This window comes from Centrocercus urophasianus, unplaced genomic scaffold (assembly GCF_019232065.1).
Source record: "Centrocercus urophasianus isolate 14NV4802_14NV808 unplaced genomic scaffold, USGS_Curo_1.0 seq_14, whole genome shotgun sequence".
Lineage (NCBI taxonomy): Eukaryota > Metazoa > Chordata > Aves > Galliformes > Phasianidae > Centrocercus > Centrocercus urophasianus.
The window spans coordinates 49,201,158-49,223,846 of NW_024884586.1; the positions used below are offsets into that span (position 1 = coordinate 49,201,158).

Below are 22,689 nucleotides of genomic sequence, written 5' to 3' on the forward strand. Positions count from 1 at the left end.
AAGCAATACAAATGAAATTGGTATAGCCATTTTCTTCCATCCTACCATTCCCTACTATCTGGGAGAGCAAAGGGGTAGGGACACAGCATGTTATGAAGATTTCATTTAATAGAAAAGGACATTTAACAGCAAGGAAACCATTCATCAAGCAGATGAGCCAGGGACTCCGCACAACTCGGGACTTTCAAGACATATATGCAATTAAGTTACTTGAGAACAAATTAGTGTTCTAAAAGCTGGTTACACAATAAATGAGCCCAACAAGAAATAAAAAAGCCACTGACAGGACACTGACAGCACCCTCCTCCCAGCAGCCAAGCTCTACAGCGCTCATCTAGAAGGAGCACCAAAAGCTCCACAAGGATTTTCAGCCTTTCTACTCAAAATTCATCTCGTACATCAAAGCAGACACAAGAACTTGCATTAGATAAGCAATCACAAGGGTCCTATACTTTCATTTTCTCTAGCCACTCAAAGCACAAATCGCAGCTCTCTCTCCTGACCTAATAACTACTTGCATAGCTGCCTTTTATTCTTTTGCAGTAGCAGCATGAAACTTGATGGGGGCTGCAGGAACCCAGCCAGGGACTATACAAGCTGCCTTTGTGATAGCACAAGGCAGAAGCCAGCTCAGCAGGTAACTGGATTTCAAGTCAGAAAGATCTTCCCCAGTCAGCTTGAAACAATGATTTCAGAGGGAGGGAAAAGTACGTTGTCTTCATCTACCACAGGTTGCCAAATGAAATCTTTTAGCCTAAGACAGACAAAAAAATAACGAAATCAAGATGCCCTTTCACAAAAGGCTATTACGGTCAGATTTTTTGTTGCACTCTACAGCAATTCCAAAGCCATTTGCAATCTTCTACCGATTCAGCATTAATATCCGACAAGAAAGAAGCACTTAGGTATCAAAACACAACATCCACTTGTTAGAAAGGAGCATTTCTAGTATTTGCTTGTTATATTGTACTGCCCATACAATGAAGCGCTTTTGCAGATCTCAACTGCAAGTAAGCTAACTCAGCAGCATCCTACACACTGCTACAATAGAGTTTATTCATGCTTTCAGAGTACTTCCATGGAATCCTGGAGGGCTAATGCCACCCCCTTAACTCTTGTATACAATTCAGGTTTCCAAACTCCATACTTCATGCAACTTAAATGCACATTGAGCCATTTATTCTTTTTTTTTTCCTAACCTACACAACCATGAAAGCGGTTCCAAAGCATTAGGAACTCAAAGAAACCCTAAATGCATAAATACCTACAGTTGTGGGCAATTACATCATTTGACCATTCAGCATTGACCATTCACATTGTTAGTGCCCACTGCCAGCAACAGGACAGGGGAAGATCTCTCCCATGGCTCCCCCCCCACAAGAACTCCAACTGGCAGATTCCAACAAGGCCTTACTGTTGGCTGCAATGAGGAGGAAAGAGCAGCAAAGATCCACCTGTGCTTGAACAGAAGGAAAGCTAACAGCCCACTGAACCAACAGATGGGATGTATATGGGAAGATGAACATCTCTGCGTGGCAAAAATTGGGATCATACAGCCTGATTTACACAGGGCACATTCACCCACCTAAGATCTGTAAAAACACTCTGCCTCAAACATTATTCTACACAGATATTAAGCTGTTTATGTTTTTCAGTGAGAGAAAAGTATCCTTTCCCCTTCCAGATACGTGCAATTATTTTTTCTGAGTAAATAAGCATCCCTCTCCCTACCAAAAAAAGGGAACACAACCCCACACCAAGAAACCTCCTGAACCCCAATTTATCACATCATTCTTAGGCCTTAAGATCCACATTCATCAGAAAACTTCTGCATAAGCAAAGCCTGTGCCTGGGTCTGCTGATATCCTATACTAAATTCACTGTTGCTTTCATGTGCAGTAAACTAAACCAACCAAACTTCTAACACAATTAAAGGTTAGCTGTAAATAGCTCTAACATCTTGAAAATAAAAACTTGGCAATCCTAGCTATATCATGATGAACTATGAGATTGTACCTAAGGTTCAAGTAGTGCAGTCAGAGGAAAGCTGTTATCACTTGATCAACAACTGGTGAGAGACTTCTTCGTTAGGAGTTCCAGGTCAATCCAAGTAACGACCTTTCTAAGTAAAACCTGAATGTAGAACTGGAGAGGTAAGGATACACTTTCTTCAAATATCAATTTTGAAGCTGCTGGCAGAAGTCTGTCTCAAATGAATGGCCTCAGTTCTGTGAAACGTGGACAGGACAATTCCCTGCGTGGTGTCTAAGCATGGAGTTAATAAAACAGGGCTTGAAGTCAGGTGCATAACGTTGAAGAGATGTATGCATATTTTAAGTGTAATCTGAAAAACCTGTGACTCTTAACCTCATGAAATGCTTTCTTTTGGAATGTACCCATTAATAGGCCAAACAATTGTGAAGGTGCTAAAGAAGGTAATTGAGAAGGCAGAGAGGCAAAGAAAAGCAGCACTTTGGGGGGAGGGAGCAAAAGGCACTGATTCACATGCAATTATCTCAGCTAGATTTGCTACTGAAACCATTGCTGCTCCAGCTGTCCTTGACACCTGCACAGAGCTGGGACAATAGAACATGACAAGCATCCTCTCATGCCTACTGCAGTTTTCAGGCTCACACACTAACTTCAAATCAGTGACAGTTGTGGTTCTTGAGCTGCTGCATTAATGGAGTTGCACAAAACCACTGTGGCACCTTATTCAAGCATCCATGCCACAGCAGCAACAAAACAGATGAAGACAGTCAGTGCCTCACTCACCACCCAAAAAGCATCAGCACCTGAGAGTAAAGAAACTTCCTTCTACTTAGAGACTCATTTCACATGGTGATGAACAAGCAAAATAAAACAACTTGTATCTGAAAAGCTGCAAGGGAGGAAACTTGTAACATCCTGTGCACTACAAGTTCCCACTGTTTTTCCTTTCCTAAGAATTAAACTGAAAGATTCAGAGCAGAAGGAAAATGTTGAGGTCAAGTTGCATATTATTTTCCAAGAACAAAGCTCTCTGTATTCTCAACCTCCCAATATTTCTGGGATCATTTACAGAAGCTGCATGCAGAAGCCATTCCTGGCAAAAAAGATTTAGGATATTGATGGTGTCAGAAAAGCCTAGAAAGTGTTTTAGAATGTAAATGGCCTTCCAGTGCATCCAAAAGTGCCCTGAAATTCACTGCATCACTGTTCTGGCAGGCACCCACCACTCTCGCCCCAGACAACAGTATAAATACACAAAAGTTCTTTTATGAGGGTTCAGAGAAAGCGCAGAAGAATACATTCAACCTGACACATCCACCTGAATCCAGATCCTCAAAGAGAAGACCTTAACATCTCAGACCCCGTGCTATCTTTACAAGGGCATTAATTTGTACAGCATATATCTGCACTACCATAACAGTGCTGATAAACATGAACCAGACACCTCACCATGTGTGTCAGGCCTATAAATATTATGAAAGTCAAAAGCTAAAATACTATCTAAAGCCCAAATGCTTAAAACTACCTATTACTAAGTGTATGTTTGCATTAATTATGTAAAACACTTCTTTTTTGCATTTATTAAATTTTAAAAAACAGACCAATGTTCCCAGTGTACATGCAGACACTACAGATCAATGTATATTCTGATATTTTAGAAGGAAGTTTTTCAGTCAGAGGGTGGTGAGGCACTGGCACAGGCTGCCCAAGGAGGCTGTGGATGCCCCATCCCTACAGGCATTCAAGGCCAGGCTGGATGTGGCTCTGGGCAGCCTAGGCTGCTGGTTGGTGACCTGCACACAGCAGGGGGTTGAAACTAGATGATCACTGTGGTCCTTTTTAACCCAGGCCATTCTATGATTCTATTCTATATATTTAAGTGTATGCTACTCTACGTAGCACAAAACAAAACTCCTATGTATTAAACAATTCTCTAAGTTAGGAAGCACACTTCGGACAACAGTAGCTGGTGCCCCCATCAGCTGATATTAACAGTAAGAAGTAGGTATGCTTCACAAAAGTATGCGTTTTTGAGTGTAACCACTCAGTATTCACCTCATTTGGCCAGAACTTGACACTCTTTCCTTCTGATACCAAGTATTGAGAGAGGAGGTAAGATGTCTTTTCACTGCTTCAGATATATTCTACCAGCAGAACCTTAACACAGACAGTTTTATATACATGGCTATGATAATATACTCATTGAAATGCTGTTCTTCCTCTGTCTATACCAGGCCTCAGATGAAAACATGCACTGCATATGAAAGACTCACAGGGATCTCCAAGGTTTTTTTTGTTTGCTTTGTTTTATACCATCCCAGTTATCCTCATGAAGAGGAAACACATACTTGTTCATACATGATCTTACATTCCAGTAAAAAATAAATGTACTTCTCAGATATGCATTCCATGACTGCCGTGTGTCTCACATAAGGCAGTCAGCTTTCTGAATAAGGACAGAAGGGTCAGATTAACTCATACCTGAGGTTAAAGACTACTTTAAATAAGTAACTGGATTAGAGATCCATATCTCTAGAAAGAAAATCCACTACAGACTTTCCAAAGCAAGTATCTGACTACCAGAGAACAAACCAGCAGCAAGATGAATCAGGTAGCTGGGATACAACCCAAGAACACCAGAAAACAGGATCTGCCTCTGTTATGTACCTTGGATGCTTGAGGAGTAGAAATCACATGAACAGTGCTGGGTTTAACTCCATTTGCTTTAGGTCGCTTATAAAGGGCGAATCTGCTTTTCCTGCGTCCTCTGTCACCATTAGGGAGGGAGCCATTATACCTGGAATTGAACAAAAAAAAAGAGTCTGTCAAAGCATCAGCAGTTTGAAACACAGAAAAGGAAAGAAGCAATTTGGTCACAGTATCCTGACTGTTTCAAACACGGGGCTAAAAAACAAGGCACAGTCATACTAAGCTTTGCCACCTAAATTACTACAGGCATTCAAACGCTCCTTTCTTGCCAATGGTTGATGACCTTATTAAAGATGAATAAAGCTTCAACTACACATGAAACAATGAGCTGTTCAGCAACAGAAATAGTTATTGGCCTTTAGAATTAAAGGAATTCCGAAGAACAAGTTCTAGAACCTTTTGTTTAAATTCACGACATGGCGAGTTGGGAAAACATCTTTGCACTGCTATTTGCTTCCCACAGATCATGCAAGAAGGGAGAAGACAAGAGGGAGAAAAGGAGAAATTTGGGAAAAGCTGGGGAAAAAAAAATACAGTTTTAACTCCAGTCACATAGAATGGTTTAATTTATTAAATGAAGCCTCTAGGAGTAGATTTATTATTAAGAGGAAATGTGTGTTTTTGATTCACGTGAATCTACCTGAAGACTAGTTAATGACTGCCTTTATCAGGTGTAACCCAGTAACCTTCAATCATTCTTTCATCTCTCACAAGACAGAAACCCAATGGGTAAGTTATTAAGAGAAGCACTGAGCCTCACGAGGATAATTCCTTCCCCGGGGAAGGAAGGAACTGCAAGTTTCTTTGCAATCCATGGGCAATTAAATCACATTTCCCCCTCCCCAAAGATTTAGGAAGGGTAAATGCTTCTCATCACAGCGCCTCCACCTGTCACATTCCTGATAGCTTTCAGCTGGTCTGTGCTCCCAGGACTTGGCTTTACTGCAGATGCCTCTTTCACACCTGATCTTCAGGCCCTTCCCTGAAGACCTACAGCTGCAATTCCACTTACAGATTTATGCAGTTTTACTGGTGAAGTCTATTCTACCTACTGGATCACCTATTTCTCTCCAGCAGTCTTTGTGATTAAAAGCTAACAGGAAACCCACCTGAAAAGAAGGTTTAAAGGGGACCGACCCCCCAGAAATCAAATGAGGCCCAAGAATTAGAAGTCCTTATCTATTTAGGGATGCACTTCAAAGCAGTCCAGCTCTATATCCACCACACCATCTGCAGATCTGAAATAGTTTGTAGCCCTACAGAAGCCAAATTAATGGTCAGTCACTGCTCAGGCGGTAAGAGCAATCCTACAGCTGCCAACTAGGAAAAGCAAGACAGTAACCCAGAATCATTTTCCATAAGATCACCATTTGGCATACATAACCAAGCAAGTCTGCCTTACAAGAAAACGTGCTTGGGGAGTTTTTTTTGTTTTGTTTTGTTTTTTTTTTTTTTTTTTTGTATTTTTTTTTTTCCCCAAAAAAGATGGGAAAAGTGAGGCAGACAAGGACACACAGCCTGCTTGCTAAAGCCCTGGAGCCCAGCCTCGCAGAAGCCCTACTTACAGCATCCAACAGATACCTGACAGCTCTATGGAAAATAGCTTCAGCTACACGTGGGCAGTACCTGGGGACGTGAGACCTGAACTACAGCACTGCTGAACATTCCTAAGCAGATAACAGATTTGAGATTATGGTCTCAAATTTAAGTGCTCTCAAACATAAAGCCAGACATGAGGACTGCTTTTGATAAAGAGTCCCAGAGAGCCATGAGTAGTTCAGAGCTTTGGGCTGGGTTACAGCTCAACTCGTTCTGCCACTCCTGTTTTCACAGGGAAGATCACTTTGTCTCTCTGAAATATTAACAAAGATTCCCCAACACAGCAAAAAAAACAACAAAAAAAAACACTAACAGAAACAAACCACCTAGTTCACACCAAGCCTATTTGTTTTTGGAAGCTTGTTAACTCTGTGCAAGGAGAGTAGAGCTCAGATAACACAGCTGATCCTAATCCCTAAAGACTGATTCCATATATCCATGACCCACAGGGAATGAATACAAGCCCTCAAAGTGTGAGTGATTTGATTCTGCAGATCCAGTCTTTTTGGATACTGAGACAGGAGGTTTAGGTCGGATATGAGGAGGAAGTTTTTCAGCCAGAGGGTGGTGAGGCACTGGCACAGGTTGCCCAAGGAGGCTGTGGATGCCCCATCCCTGCAGGCATTCAAGGCCAGGCTGGATGTGGCTCTGGGCAGCCTGGGCTGCTGGTTGGTGACCTGCACACAGCAGGGGCTTGGAGCTGGATGAGCACTGTGCTCCTGTGCAACCCAGGCCATTCTAGGATTGTAAGTACTGTCTTTCAGTGACACTTATTACCACGACTATATCTATACCTTTCCTAATGACAACATTCCTCCTGCATGGATTTGTGCTTGAAACCCAAAAAAAAAAACCAACAACTCCTGAAGAAATCATGCAAGTAGCATCGTTACTGGCTTTACACTCTGCAATTACATTTGCTGTGCTGGTACCATTGTTAAGCAGTCCTGATTTTATGCAGTTTTGCTGAAAGTCAAAACCAGACTTGGCATGGTTATCTTGTTTGGCTTTTCTCATGGCCGCAGAACAATCAGCTGCAAAGGCCACTTGACTTCACTACAGGGTTTTTTTTTTCCCCACCCTTGTTCAGAATTTAAACAGTTTTTAAACAAGAAAAGAAAGAAGCCACTCCAGGTTAAAGGCCTCTTGGAACCTAAATAGAAAGGAAATGCAAGCAAAATGAAAGCTTAATTCATCCATCCTGATTAGCACTGACAAGTTTTCACCAAGGTTTTCTTTGTGCCAATTTCTTCATTTCCTTTATATGAAAGGGCAGGAGGATTTGAGTATGCACAACAAACAGCAAAAACTAATTACAGACTCTTAAGTTTTATTCTGATCAGTTACTAGTGTGAAGCAATAGGACAATCACAAGGCATTCCTATGCATTTCACAGGGAGGAAAATAGCATCAGATTGGAGCCTTTTCTCCCCACAGCCAACAGATGCAGCACAGTACATTTTCCAAGTGCCTCTCAGAGGCAGCAGCACCCGGACAATCAGCATTATGAACCTCTCAGGATAATTATCTCCGTTGATAGCGCTGTTCCTTGCAAATAAGGGAGTGGTGCTGGCATTTCTCTAACTAACAAAGCCAGTTTCCAACAGATTTACATCAAACAGTTGAGGACTTTGGTATACCAAATGACATGCAAACTGCAGTAAGTTTTTCCCAGGGTTGGGGTATGTCATGGAAGCTTCTGCTTTGCTGCTTGGAAAGCAAGACCAACCAGTAATGCTTCCACTGGCCAAAAAGGAACAGCCTGACTTCATTTTCCTCACTATTGCTGACAGCTCCACTGCAGACACTGTATGTTCAAAGGCCATCCCATGCACAGGCTACCATTCCATCTCACAGACTCAGCTTTGAGCAGGCAACAGATGTTAGAATGGCTCTAATTTATGAGAAGAAAGCACGACTTTCCTGCGCTGAACAACAAAGCCACAAAAGCATTAGTGACAGCTTTCATTATGAGGTCAGACTTGAGTGAATTTTTTCCTTTTAAGTCCATTCTGATGCCATATTTGGTATCACACAGTAGTATATGCTCAGCACATACCAGAAGTCAGTCTGGGCTTACAGCACGCTTTTTACCATCACTGAACCAGTGTGGGCCAACACCGCTGCCAAAAGCAGCAGTCCCACCCTTCATTTGCTATTTTGTCCCTGCCCCAGTGCAGCTTCTCTCCCTGGTTCACATGCACTGGAAATAAAACCAGATTTACGCTTTAAATTTAGTTTAAACCACATCAATTCCTTGCTCTCTGGTTCACTGCAAGGCCACAGAAGCATTTTTATCAGCAACAAGGGAAAAAATGGCACAGAGGACGGGAGAAAAATTCCTTTGGCAGCATTGCAAGCCTGCATTATGGTATCTACAACAGTATAAGTCTAAAGATATATTATTTGCCTTGGCAATAACCAACCGCAGGTTTTCACAACTATAGGCTAAAGCCCTGAGCAGCTGGAAAGCCCTTTTGTGCTGAAGCATCCAATTTTTCCTTTCTTGAACACAGATTAAACGGGGAAAAAAATCCACATGGTTGTTTACATAAACACAAACAGCTTCAGTATTGACTGCCAGATATATGAGCTTACAACTCCTTTTAGGTAATTCCCCTGAGAGTATTTTACATTCTGAACAGTACCCTCTTCTATCACACCAAAACGTTCATTTTGAACATAGAAATGCCGTATTACTTCATAGGATCATTTGAGTTGGAAAAGATCTCCAAAGGTCACCTGGCTCAACTCCTTGCAATGGGCAGGGACGTTCACAGCAGTGTGCACCTTTGGCAAAGCATACAGTTACTTGCTGGTCACTGAATGACAGAATACGGCTTGACAGAACTTCAGAAAGTCACCTTGTCTATCTTCAACTTGAAGACCCATTCCAAAGCATCCTCAATATTCCTGCTTCAACCTGGAAAGCCCACTCCTCACTACCTTACAGACAGCATGCTGCATACCTTCAGCAGTTGCATCCTAGGATTTCAGCATCTTTTGTGTTAAAACTCTCACCCATGCATTCAACAAGGGAGACTCCAGTCAAAGCAAGGTTCCTGCACTTCCTGTCAATAACCTCTGCTTATGCTCGAAGATTTCATTCCCATCTGATCTTTGTTTCTTTCTGAAGAAAAGGATTTTAAGTTAAGGCTACTTCAGTGACTGCTGTAAGAGTTTTTGTTACTATGCCTTTAGCAACAAGTAACTCATGCGTAAGCAAAGAACTTCCATCCTTAGTTTAACAAGAGCCACTGCTCCACAACCATGGCTCATGGGTCATCCTGAATGAGAGGCCGAGTCTCACCCCAGACTCTGTTGGTGAAGATCTCCAGGCAGAAGTGCTTCCTGATCACCACACCAGCAGTACAGGTTAACAAAACAGTCTTCCTGTTGAGCAAGAAAATCCAAACCAGCAAGTTTGGAAGTCCCAAATAATCTCATCTCTTTCCCCAATTAAGGCAACGTTTTTACATCTGTGAGCTTGAGCTTGATTATCCCTGAGAAAGGCATGTTGGCATAGTTAGTTGTGGCTAAATCAGCATCTTTTCCCCCCCCCCCTCAGATAAATATTCGTTCCTATAACTTGCATTTGGGAAGCCATTTTACACCTGTAAACACCTTACAATGCATTCCCTTCTGTGGGGCTTTCAAAATATCCAGTGTGCTCACCGCAAGCATCTCTTCCCCAGCATCATGCCTTAGCAGAGCTGCCTCATTGACTGCCACCTGTACAGTCCCAGAGCCTTCAAACAGAGAAATGCAGTCTAATCTGGTAGCTCCTTCAATTCTTGGGTAGACCATCAGTAAAGGCCGAGTTGGCATGACTTGATAGTGACTAGAGGCAAGAGTTTTACTTGTCAAACAGATTATTTGAAAAGCCTGGTACAGATATGGGCCCCTACAAATGCTCTTCTACTACACTCCAGAAGTTCACTCCTAATTGCTCTTGTCTCCTAAGATCTTAGTAGACACCTTGACCAAAAGCTATATGCCAGCCTGATTGTGTTTGTATGGTCAAATACAGCCAGCCCCTCTTACAGATCAGGATAAGTGTGGCTATTCACACCATGGAGAAAGTTTCTCAAAGCCTCCTGCAACACATCAGATAAGCTAGAGCCTCCTTCCCAAGGTACACGGATAAACTTGAACCTTATCTCCTGAAAATACTGCACGAAGTCACATGCGAAACAGCGGGGTTCTCTGGGGTGAACTCACTTCTCCTTCACCATTCTGAAAAAGAACCAGTTGTTCTCCTGGTTCCCATCCCTGGCTGAGGCAAGGAGCCTGATTCTGGCTGCTGCGACCTCCTCCTGATTTGCCATGCAAGGAGCTGCCATGCTGTGGTTCACATTAATTCATAGGCTGGCTGCTCAGCCAATACTCCTCCACACATCCCCATCCACCATCAGCAGGAGGATTCTGTAATTGTAGCAGCTAGAACATAATTAAAAAACCTGTTTAGTTCTATTTAGGACAATATTTAGACATCCTCCTGCAAGTTGAGCTTACATAATACAGGCAATCCAGGAAGATGCACACCTGATCTGTACGCATTTCTACCTCTAGGAAAAGATGCTACTGGCTTGCAAATACCCTGTTAATCATATAGTGCAAATAAAGGAAATTAAAAGCAGTTCTTACACTTCCAGTTTCTTTCCAAATTCCCATGCCTCTCTGTTACCCTCCCACACACTATGGGAAATAATTTAACAGAGCAAGTAAATGCAGAAGCAAAGAGGTAAAAGCAATGCATCTCCAAGTGAGGAATGCAGGTGTGGTGCTTCATCACTACAACTTCTTGTAACATATGAAGACTGAATCCCACCAGAAACCTAGTTTTGAGACTTGTGCAAGCCATCTGGCATTTCTTCTGCAGAAGGGGGATCTTAATACTGAAACTTCTTATCACTCCAACCAAGCCTTGCTTGCATGTGGTTTGCTATTTGTCCTAGATTGGAAAACACTGTTACTTTTACTCTTGCAAAAGCAAAGACAGAAGTCCTTTGTCACAGCTTCTGCAAGACAAAAGTCTCTGTAGAAAACTCAATTGATACTACAACCTTGGTTTAACTATTAAAGGAGAATCTTCAACTGCACTTATTACTGACAACAAGGAATTGTGCATTTCAAGAAGCAGCAACCGAAGATATTTGCTGCACAGGCTTCTGTAAGACACCTCCACACACAGCACAGGAGTTTGATTAAATGCTCACACACCTCACAAGCATGCTGATGTGGACTACCAGAGCCTCATGATGAGCTTCAATTAAAGCAGCCTGACAGTTTCAAACAACTTATTAGCTGAAAACCTACACAGACATCCCAGTTAAATACTACAGCCAGAGACAGTACGAGTGAAGTCACACCCACAACATGCATTTCTCAGAAGTCATCCATAATCACTTGATTAATGGGGAAAAAGAGCAGCTATCTTTAAAGGGAAAAAAAAGAAAACACCACAAAAAACCCACAAATTTAAGACAGTATTATCCAATTATAACATAATACACTACAAGAGCATTCAAATGCAAAAGGTTTTCTTTTTGGATAGCAAAGGGTAAGAGAATCAGTTTTTCCACACAATGATTTCCTTGACAATCCTTATTTCCAGCTTTCTCCTGCTACCACCCAGCACTCATCTAACAAGGAGGCAATTTTGTTCAGTGCTTTAAGCCCATCTTCAAAGCTGTCAACTGAAACCATTCACCAGAGCATCAAACCAGCAATGCTAGCACACAGCAAAACACAGGGTACACACTAATTAAGTTCATTTCAAAGCATGCTTCTTCACTAGTTACGAGAACTTGAAAGGTGGGGAAAGCACAACGTTTAGAGAATCCTCTTTCCAACCCCAAATCTCTCATATTAGAAAGCACCCAGATGAATAGCAGTTCCTAACTACAGCCTAGCCAAACACCACTGAAATTATTCAACACAGCATTTTGTTAAAATGAATACAAATAGCTTTTGCTGTGTTGAAAACACGTCAGATGAACACAAAGTCTCACTCAAAGCAAAGTACGACGCATAGCTGGGTTTGGAGAGAAGCAACAGATGCAAAAGCAGAAGACTGCACATCCAAAACACAGTAGACTTTTAGCATCCACACGTTTCAATACGGAAACAATTTATGGGCCTCTCAAGCAGCAGATCAAAACCAGCTGGGAGTTTTTCAAAACTAAGACAAATTAGACCTTATACAGTGCAAGGGGACTGGAAATCCTGTGACACAGGCACCTGCCCTACTACACCAAGCACGTTCCCAGCCTATCTGGGCTTTACACCAACTTGAAGGTGAAAAAGCAAACTGTCCAAATTGACAGCTGAGGAATGAATAGGAACACCACCATCTGATGTCTGAAGCTTCACTACATTTATCATTATAGAAAAAATGCATTGGATTCAAAGGATCATCTGGTCTATTAAAACAAACGCACGACTCAAACAAATCATTTTCTCAGCTGCCAAGTGCTTTCTTTAACACGCTATCAAGGACTATTTGACTGCTCACATTTTTATAAACTGAAGTGGTAGCTGCCTTATTATTTCAGTTCTCCTCCAAATACGAGCAGCTGGAATATCTTTGTGATTGCACAGACAAGTAGTTCCAGGGTCTGTTGCTTACAGTATTTTCTAACACTCAAGCATGACAAGAATCTTTTTAGGTTCCTTCCAATAACATTAAGCATGGAGAAAGAAAACTTACATCCATTTTGTGAACATAGGTGATCTCAGAGGCAAAGTACTCAATAGAAAGTGAAGCACTTAAGTCCAGAGAACATCAGGAAGCAGTGCAGCGTTACACCCAGAACAGCCAGAAAGGAAGCGAGCAAAGCCCATTCTTTGCTGAAAGTGTGTATATGTACCCTATTAAGAAAAACAAACAGAAACACCCTACAGGAGAAGTCACTTCTTTAAATCTGGTTATGAGGAATTCTCTCAAACCTACTGGATCAGCGGAGGTTTGCAAGCATTGATGCACAGCTGACTGTTCCCTCCACAAGTCTTGATATACCAGAAATTATCAGTGCAGTAATCCAGAGAACTAGTCTGGGATCTGTACCATTTCTGATGGCAAAGTATATCAGCTTTACACTTCACTGCAAAATTCCTGATCTCTTGTTCTTCCCTCAAGAGAACTTCCCAAGGTGTTACAAGAAATAAACTCAACTTCTCAACAACTCAACTTCTATACCAGCGTGATCTCAGAAGACAATCCCATAAATATTTAGGAGTTACAATGAATTTGCATACACTTATTGAGAATGACTCATATCATAGAATGGCCTGGGTTGCACAGGAGCACAGTGCCCATCCACTTCCAACCCCCTGCTGTGTGCAGGTCACCAACCAGCAGCCCAGGCTGCCCAGAGCCACATCCAGCCTGGCCTTGAATGCCTGCAGGGATGGGGCATCCACAGCCTCCTTGGCAAAACATGCCCTGAAGTCACATAAATGATGTATGCCTGAAGCTCTTCCTTTCTAGGAGCTGAGATTCCAGCCTCCAGAAGATTCCCACTCTACAGCTTTCTGTAACCTCATCAGTGCCTCCCCAAACAAGAGCTCTGCAGTACCAGCACCCAGATGGGAAGACTCTCACTGATGCACAGTCAGCCACAAGCAGGACTGCTCACACACAGAAACAAGCACAGAAACCCTAAAGCCACACAGCAGGCTCGCTGCTAGCAGTCAAATTCGTTGGAGGATCAAAGTTCTCCCATAGCTCACACAACATGAATCCCAACGGTCTATAGAACTGAAACCAAGTTTAAAGCCATACATAGTTGTCTCAATCTCCTTCCTCCCACCCCCTCCCCCCCCAAAGAATTTTTTTTTTTTTAAATCCAGTACCCACAGTCAGTCAGCACACCAGTACAATTCTTGTTCACTAGCTTCTGCAAAACAAGCCACACCATGTGTTTGTCTCTAAATATCTACATTCCTTTGATTTCGAAGGCAAGGGAGCACCATGCATCAAACTGAACCAAGAAAACAGGACCTGTTTCAAGCACTATCTCCCAAAGTACAGGCTATAACTCCAAACAGTATTACAGGAGTTACAAGCAGCATTTGCAAGCCAAACGGAAAAGCAGCTGCACAAGTAGAGCGAATGATGAAACTGCAGTTGGAAGTAGCTTCCCCAGCAAAGCACATCTGACAAGAGCTAGTTCAGACACACAGAAATCAAGTAACACATCAAGCTGACTGGCTCAGGAGATTCCCTGTCACCCTCATCAGCTTTTATACTTGACATTCCAACGGGGCACCAGGGCCATAAGATGCTGTTTTCAACTGAACAGAGGAGCACGTGATGCTAACAAATGCCTCATTACACTGCTCTGCTAGCAGATGAGGATGTACAAATACATACATTATAATATATATAACATATTTAATACCTATATATAATCATACATTTGTAAAAGTTCAGGTATCTGCAGAACATATGTATATGTACACCTTTCCTCCCTTGCCTACCTAAACAGACTGAATGCATATTAGAGCAAACAAAGAACATATTCCTTCGTTACCCTGTCAGTACTCTGGCATTATACTTGTAAAACCCTATCTGTTTTAATTCCTGTTAGCTATTCTACTTTCCTCTACAGCTTTATCAAAAGCAGAGGGAAGATCTTTGGCATTTGTTCCTGTTACACAGAAGTCTCCTGTAAGAGATGCCATCACTCTACCACCTCAGGAGGTAGGAGAAGATGGTTAAAAAAAGAAGTACAGAAATACATTGCATCAGCTTGTTTTAACATCTTATGCCTCTAAAACTGTCAAGTGCATCTTTTGGAACTGCCCACTATAACATAACAAGCCTGAAGTCTACTAGAGAAATATTCACATCTGGGCAAATCCCAAACAAGCTTATCCTTCTGGATTTTTGGACTGCTTTACAGCCACTGGGAAAGTGTGACTTCTGCCCTCTGAGAAAACTAAAAGCTTATATTAAGTAACACAAAATGCCAATCTGGGTTTTGAACTGAGCTCGTACACAAGAAGAATCACGAGGCTGCAGAACTACAGGGGACGTTATCTGGAATTCCCAAGACAAAGTTTCAGACTTTATCTGAAAAGCTGGTTTTCTAGGAAAAACAGACACTGATTCTTCCAGGATGTCTTTTCCACTGAAAAAGCAGAGAAAAGCTGACGTAGCAGAAGTATGCATCACAGTAACTCAGTTCTATACACAGAAAATCACAGAATGGCCTGGGTTGCAAAGGAGCACAGTGCTCATCCAGCTCCAACCCCCTGCTGTGTGCAGGTCGCCAACCAGCAGCCCAGGCTGCCCAGAGCCACATCCAGCCTGGCCTTGAATGCCTGCAGGGATGGGGCATCCACAGCCTCCTTGGGCAACCTGTGCCAGTGCCTCACCGCACAACACTTAAGGTTTTTCTAGTAACTGTCAGCTACTTCCACCCAAAGGCATTTCTCTCCCTTCCATTTACAATGAACACACTTACTATACTCAGATTTTCTTCACAGCCACCTGGGTCAGGCCCTAAGACACAGCCCTGGCTGCCTGCAGGGATCACAGCACTTCTGCACCCAGACTGCCTCAGTCTGGTTAGCAGCAGTGACAGCACATCTGTGTTTGTTCCCATTCACTCAAGGCTGACATCGCACAATTATTACAAGCAGTAGAGGTGAAGCCACGGCAGTGACAAAGAGAAGAATCAAAAGCAAGGAATTTCATAAGCTAAAGAGCCAGCAAAGCATGATTTCCTCTGGGCAACATGACTTGCAGTTGGATCCCTTCTTTGTCTACTAAGGTGACAGCTCCAATTGAACAACTTCTGCAGCTGCGAGGCAATCACAGTCACGTGGATTCCCTGATGTCTAACGAAGCAGGGGGAGTGGTGGGCTGATTTATGTCACAGAGTCTCCTCAATAGAGCACAAACAGCATCGAGAGGCTGTGGAATAAAAATCAGTTCAATGACATCCTTCATTTCCAGTTACAGACTACAGCCTCACCTGCCACTACCTCTTTCAGTAAATCACTGAGTATTCATCAGAGGCAGATGGAAAACGACTGCAACACAGAGCCAACAGTGCCAGCAGGTTGAGGATGTGGTGTCCTCCAGCAATGAGACTGCCTCGGCAGCAGGGGAGCAGCAGCCATCTTGCACACTGCCTCCATCTGTCTGGGTCAGCATCCTGATCCTGCCTATACCCCATGGCTGCCCATCACAGTCTAAAGGAGGCATCAGACCCTTGAACAGTCTGCCCCATTGCATCTAAACACTACCAGGCACTTCTCAGCCAGAGGGTGGTGAGGCACTGGCACAGGTTGCCCAAGGAGGCTGTGGATGCCCCATCCCTGCAGGCATTCAAGGCCAGGCTGGATGTGGCTCTGGGCAGCCTGGGCTGCTGGTTGGCGACCTGCACACAGCAGGGGGTTGGACTGGATGAGCATTTTCTGAATATTAAAAAGCATCATACATGTGTGCAAGCCACCAATTTCCTCATTTAATTGTTTTGCTGCCTTAACTTACGCACAACAAACTGATTTTCAATGCGTTTCTCCAACCCAACACAGCACAGAGCATCTCACTTTTTACCATGCAACATATTCATAGCAAACTTCATCAATTCACAAAACCGAGACGGCTGTTTCTTCTCAACTGCCATCTCTGCCCAAAACTCACAAGTCAGCCAATATTCTTTTCTGGCTGGGATCTGAATACAGCCTGCAGTTGGAATCCAGCCAACCCAAAATCCAGTTCCTTCCTTCCTGCCTGCCTGCACTGGCTACAGAATGCCCAGAGGAGAAAGAACAAATTACTTTTGCCACAGAAAGATCTGCTTACCCTTTAACAAAGTATTATTTTTACACGCTGCTGAGAGGTTTCCAGTAGGTAAAGCTTTAATATAAACTTCTTGGAAAAGACTGGTCTAAGGTGCAAAGTAGCAATACGTGATCAGAGGCCAATTCCTGAAGTCACATTGCGTATAATAAACCTTGAGCTTGACTAAGACCCTGCTAATCACTTAAACTCCCGCTATGCTTACAAAAGGTACTGTACTTTATATTTTGTAGTCTTCCTGAATCCTTAAATGGAAAGGTATTTGCTATATTACACCAGCCCCTGCACACTGGAAACTCACAACTTGAGTGCTATATATCTAGTTTTACTGCAAGCATTACAGCTGGAAATGTGATTGTGCAACCAAAGAGATAAAGCAGGGCTGAGCCAGCAATGTAACAGCATTCTGTGCTCCAATGCTGAAAGTAAGGCACAAAACAGAAGTCAAACATTAAAGCTCTTGTGCTCTGACAGCAAAGAGAAATCTCACCATAGTCCATAAGACTGAAGCTTGCACAGATGCTGACCACAGAACCACGTTCCTGGAACTGCTGGGAATGCCAGCATATCCCATGGGCAGCTGGGCCATCTGAAGGAGCCTCTCATCTTTCAGACTTTGCCTGGGTCCCATGAAGATAAGCTGAAGATAAGAAAAGGAGTAAAAAAAGCCATGCAAAACCGATCTGTTCAGCTATTGCCAAACTTCCTTTTCAGATTCAGCTCTGATGGAAGGAGTTACTCAGCTGCTCACTGTCAAACTAAGTCTGCACCCTCTTGATCTGCCCTAAGATCAATTTGCTTAATTCGCTGCTATGTTTTGGCCAAAAATTTCTGAGGTATTGACAGTCCACTTAATGAAGCCTTCCATCAGAATCAGATTAGGGAACACTTACGAATGAGTGGAAAGTGTTGCACTTGAGTCAGCACTTAAGTCCCAAATGCACACAGATGAAGAGAACTCCCTGAGAGCAGCCCTGCAGAGAAGGACTTGGGGGTTCTGGGGGACGAGAAGCTGGACATGAGCCAGCAGCGTGCACTTGCCAGCCCAGATGGCCAACTGTGTTCTGGGCTGCATCAGCAGAATGGGGGTCAGCAGGGCAGGAAGGGTTTGACTCCCTCTGCTCTGCCCTCACGAGCCCCCATCCAGAGCACTGCATCCATTCAGGCCAGGGGCCCTCAGCACAAGAAAGATTCAGAGCTGTCGAAGAGGGTGTAGAAGAGGCAGTAAAGATGCTTAGCTTAGAGAGCTGGAGCAACTCTCCTACAAAGACAGGCTGAAAGAGCCAAACTTGTTCAGCATGGGGAAGAAAAGGTTCTGGGGTGAACTCAGTGCAGCCTTCCACTGCTTAAAGGGAGATTACAAACAGGAAGGAGATTGACTTTTTACATGGGCTGACAGTGATGCAGTGAAGGAGAATGGCCTTAAACTAAGAGAGGGAAGATTTAGGTTGGGTATTAGGAGGAAATCTTTACTCACAGGGCAGTGAGGTCCTGGCACAGACTGTCCAAAAAGCCATCCCTGGGGCGTCCAAGGCCATAGATGGGGTCCTGGGCAGCCTGATCCCAGCGAGGGGGTGACCAAGGCCACAGCAGGGATTAATGGGCTTTAGGGTCCCTTTTAACTCCAGCCATTCTGTGATTCTATGGTCAAAGCCTCTGCCCACATAACTGCTCTAGCAGCAGGGACACAGACACACACAAGGTCACAGGCTGCAACAAGAGGTCATGCACTAAACCCATGAATTCAGAACTCTGTGATGCAGTGGGAAACTGTTCTATCAAATATTAAGATGGAAAAAGTAATTCAAACAACTTACATGCTTGTCAGCACAGAGATAAGGACAATTACTATGAGGTAATGAAAAACAACCAGACTAAAAGATTCCTCTTCAGTGCCAAACTCCTTTTTGAACCCAAAGGCCGAGATTCACAGCTGCCTGCCCTCGGGGGTCCAACGCAGACTAGAAGGAAGTCAAGCTGGAAGTACAGCAACATTTTGATTTATTAGTCAGTGTTCCATAAAAAAAACATGGTGATCCATAGAGATGGACAGCATCCTGCCACAGGATGTACGGGGAAGCACAAGCTACAGCTTTAACATCTTTCAACAGTTCAGCCTCTCCCATGAAGAGGCACACATGCACATTACTCCTGTTTCAAAGACTACCGCTACACCATTACTAAATCAGACAGCAACAAAGTAAAATCATGCTGCTTCATGTGAAGAAATACAGCTGTGCTTATATCAAAAGTTTCAGCCCATTAACTTCTGTGTCTAGACTAAACACTTCTTTCACTCTTCCTAAAGGCACGTGCTAGGGAGTTTGCACATTTGGTCTCCAGTTTATTTGCAATATGCAAGAGGAGATTTGAGCTTTTAGATGCTTCAGTTTGTTTTGTTTACTTTCATACAGTGACTAATTGTCTTCACAGTCAGTACCGCTCTGTCCCTGACATTTATATGCCCTAAGAGGATGCACCCCATATGCCTGAAGGTTACCTATTTGTTTAGGTATTATTCTCCAAACCGGATGGCTTTAGTTAAGTTCCTTCATGACTATTTATCAATTCACTGGATCCTAAAATGAAAACAGCATACACATTTCAAGGTGAAGAGTAACCTGAAAGCCTGCTAACCACATCATCAGTACAGCTCAGTGTAAAGACTGCTTTCTAAAAAGCACCGTTTAATCAATAAGAAAAAGATTATGCCAGACTTTCTCCTCTGCCCTCATTTTCTTCAATGTAAGGGAGCGTTTTGCAACAGGGGTTAGTTTAACATTACAGCACTCAGAGACAGAAGTGTAGTAAGTACTTCTTGACCTTCTCCTTCCTTAAGCACACCATCAGCTGTCTTTGTTTCCTCGCCTGTCCCCATTCATTTGTGGAGGCAGCACAATAAACCGACATTTGAAGCAAGTTTTTGTCTCACTGTGTGACTGGCTGCTTTAGTCTCTGCTTAACACAATTAACTGCTACAGTCAGTAACACAGCTATATTATAGTTAATGTAAGCAATAAAATGTGACAGATGAGTATTAGGTCAGGATATACAGTGTACTTAAGTCCTACAGTAAAGATGATATTGTTAAATGGAAGGGAAAAAAAGATCTCTCAGCTGAAGTAAATCACTTGCAGAAGCAAAAGACGTGGCTCACTCGGTTTCCCTGCCCATCAGAGGCACAATCTCCTGCTGACAGAAGTGTGCCTAACAAGTCCTCGGCAATCAGCACTTTGATATCAGGCCTAATTAAGCTCAGCTCAAAACTTTGTTTTTAATGAATGAAACTGCTCAGCACTGCAGATGTTGCCTGCGCCCGCTCTCACAGCCATCTATTCCACCTATCCAGCCTGTCTGTTGTGAAACAGAGGAAAGCTTTTAGCTCAACTGTTCTCTCTTCACCCTGACCCAATAACTGCCATTATTAAGCAGCAGCAGGCTGATCTCACAGGACTTCACAGCCTGGCCCTGGAGGAACAGAACAAAACTTAAGTGCAGAACCGCTGATACTTGCACACACTGCTCAGAAGGCCCCTCTGTGAGCAGAAGTTATATTAATCACAGCAATGCAAGCCCCCAGTCACTTTGTCCACACAGCACTCAGAACACAGTCATTAAAACCCCACATTCTGCTGCCACACAGCCCTTCAGTAAGAAGCCTCCAAGGACTTGGAACGTTTCTACTACTACTGTAGCGTGCATTGCACAGCCATCCACAGGACACAAAGACCCTGTGAGACAGCACTTGCTGTCACATTACAAGGCTGAATGCTAAAGTGATGCTATAGAAAGGGCACAATTGACTGGGGAGTGACAGGCTGCTCCTGCATCCATACTCCCAACAAGCTCATCTGCAGCCCCGGGAGCCCCTTCTGCCCTCAGCTGTGCTGCTTGCTTAGTGCAAGGACCAGGACCTGTTCTAGGCCACTAAGAAATAGAAGAATCTAATCCCAAAGTGTTACTTGCAAATTGGTCCCTCCAAAGCATCCATAGAGCATGCAGACTCAGAAATAACCTGCAGAAAGCTACGCCAGCAGCTGTCCAAAGCCCATATTTTATACAATGTGCTAATCAAAGGAGAATTGTCACTACTCAGCAAGAGCTGACAAGTAGCTACCAACTGAAGAAGAAAGTTTCACACCTCACTGAGGCAATGATCTGTTACATAGCAAATATAACCCTGGTACAAGTGACAGACATTTGTGTAGGCGTGGAAATAACCTCTCATCTAGATCAGGGTGGCCAGTGTCTTTCTTGCTAAGAGAACACGAGGAGTTTCAGCAGAAATAGGCTGGAAGTAGTAGAGGAGACAGAGAGATGGAGCTGGTGGAACATCCCAGCCTCTACTTACAAGGTAAGAGAGATAAAAATCTGAACAGCATGCTCAGGGGAAAAAAGCACATTTAGAAGAGGTTCCTCTTCAACACAGCAACAGCATAATTAGGCAACAGACAGAAGTAAAAAGGATGCTGCATATGCTAGCATTCCCATTCCTGTCCCTCAAGGTTTAGGTTTGGGACGAGCATGATGTAAAGCTTTTCACTGCTGACCTTGGGGCAGAGTGGAAAACAAACACCAAGTATACTTGCTGATAAAATACAAAGCACCCTGAACACAAATGAGATTTCGCTACCCAGGCAACAGTCAGTACACCTGGAAGCCTGAAAGCAAGTTTCTGCATGAATCTAGGAGGTTGAACCAAACCATCCTCAATCCTACTTGCCTGGCTGACCAAGGGACAAATGAGGCAATTAGGACACGGCACAGTAACCAAACAACCCTAAGTGACATCAGAAACACTGCTACTAGACAGAAAGCAAGACGTAGAACGCTCCTTGTAAGGCTACATACCCATTCTAATCACAGACACTATGAAACTGAGAACCAAACCAAGTGTAGGCAATATCAAGAAGAAAAACTGTCAAACCAAGGGCTAGCTCAGCCCACCTAAACACCTGTTGCCTGTATGTTTGTAAAAGCTGCTTTAAAACTTTTCTGCTGGCACTCTCAACTAATAAACCCCACCTCCAGCAAGGCAGGTTGGCTCACGTTCACCCAGCTTCTCCTTAGCCTGGAGTACACAAAAAGAAGGCTGCATCTTCCCAAAGCATGAAGTTGACATGTGCTATAACTGCTGAGAAATAATGATTAAGCAAGTTAAAGGGCAACATTAACTCCATAATAAGCGAGTATAAAACAGCCAGAAGTTCCTCACCTCTCTGGAAAAATCTGTTCTCTAGCAACTTTGCAATCACAGTTGAGAAACAGCCTGCTGTTACAATGGAACATGAAGGAGCTCGAACAAGATACTGCTTTCAGTAGCAGAAAGGTAATCTTAGTAGCCTAGAAAGTCATTTCTAGTTTTATAGGCTTTTTTTTTTTTTTTTTTTTTTTTAAATTAGAGGTAAGCAGACTTTCACATTATCTGCTTGTTTACAAATTCTAACTGAAAACGGGAAGCTAAGAATCCCTGATTCTGCCAAGGTAGGAAAGTAGCAGTCAGAGAGCAGTGACACACTGGAGCAGGTTGCCCAAGGAGGCTGTGGATGCCCCATCCCTGCAGGCATTCA

At 43.3% G+C, this 22,689-nt stretch overlaps 1 protein-coding gene across 2 annotated transcripts in view; it reads right to left on the reverse strand.

Annotated features, from left to right (window-relative positions):
• Positions 1 to 22,689, reverse strand: part of PELI2 (pellino E3 ubiquitin protein ligase family member 2) — a 67,725-nt gene that overhangs the window by 40,786 nt on the left and 4,250 nt on the right. For both annotated transcript variants that reach the window (XM_042814901.1, XM_042814900.1), the window contains exon 2: positions 4,660 to 4,789. In XM_042814901.1, coding sequence (XP_042670835.1) covers positions 4,660 to 4,789 — 130 coding nt within the window. The remainder of the gene's footprint in view (positions 1 to 4,659; positions 4,790 to 22,689) is intronic.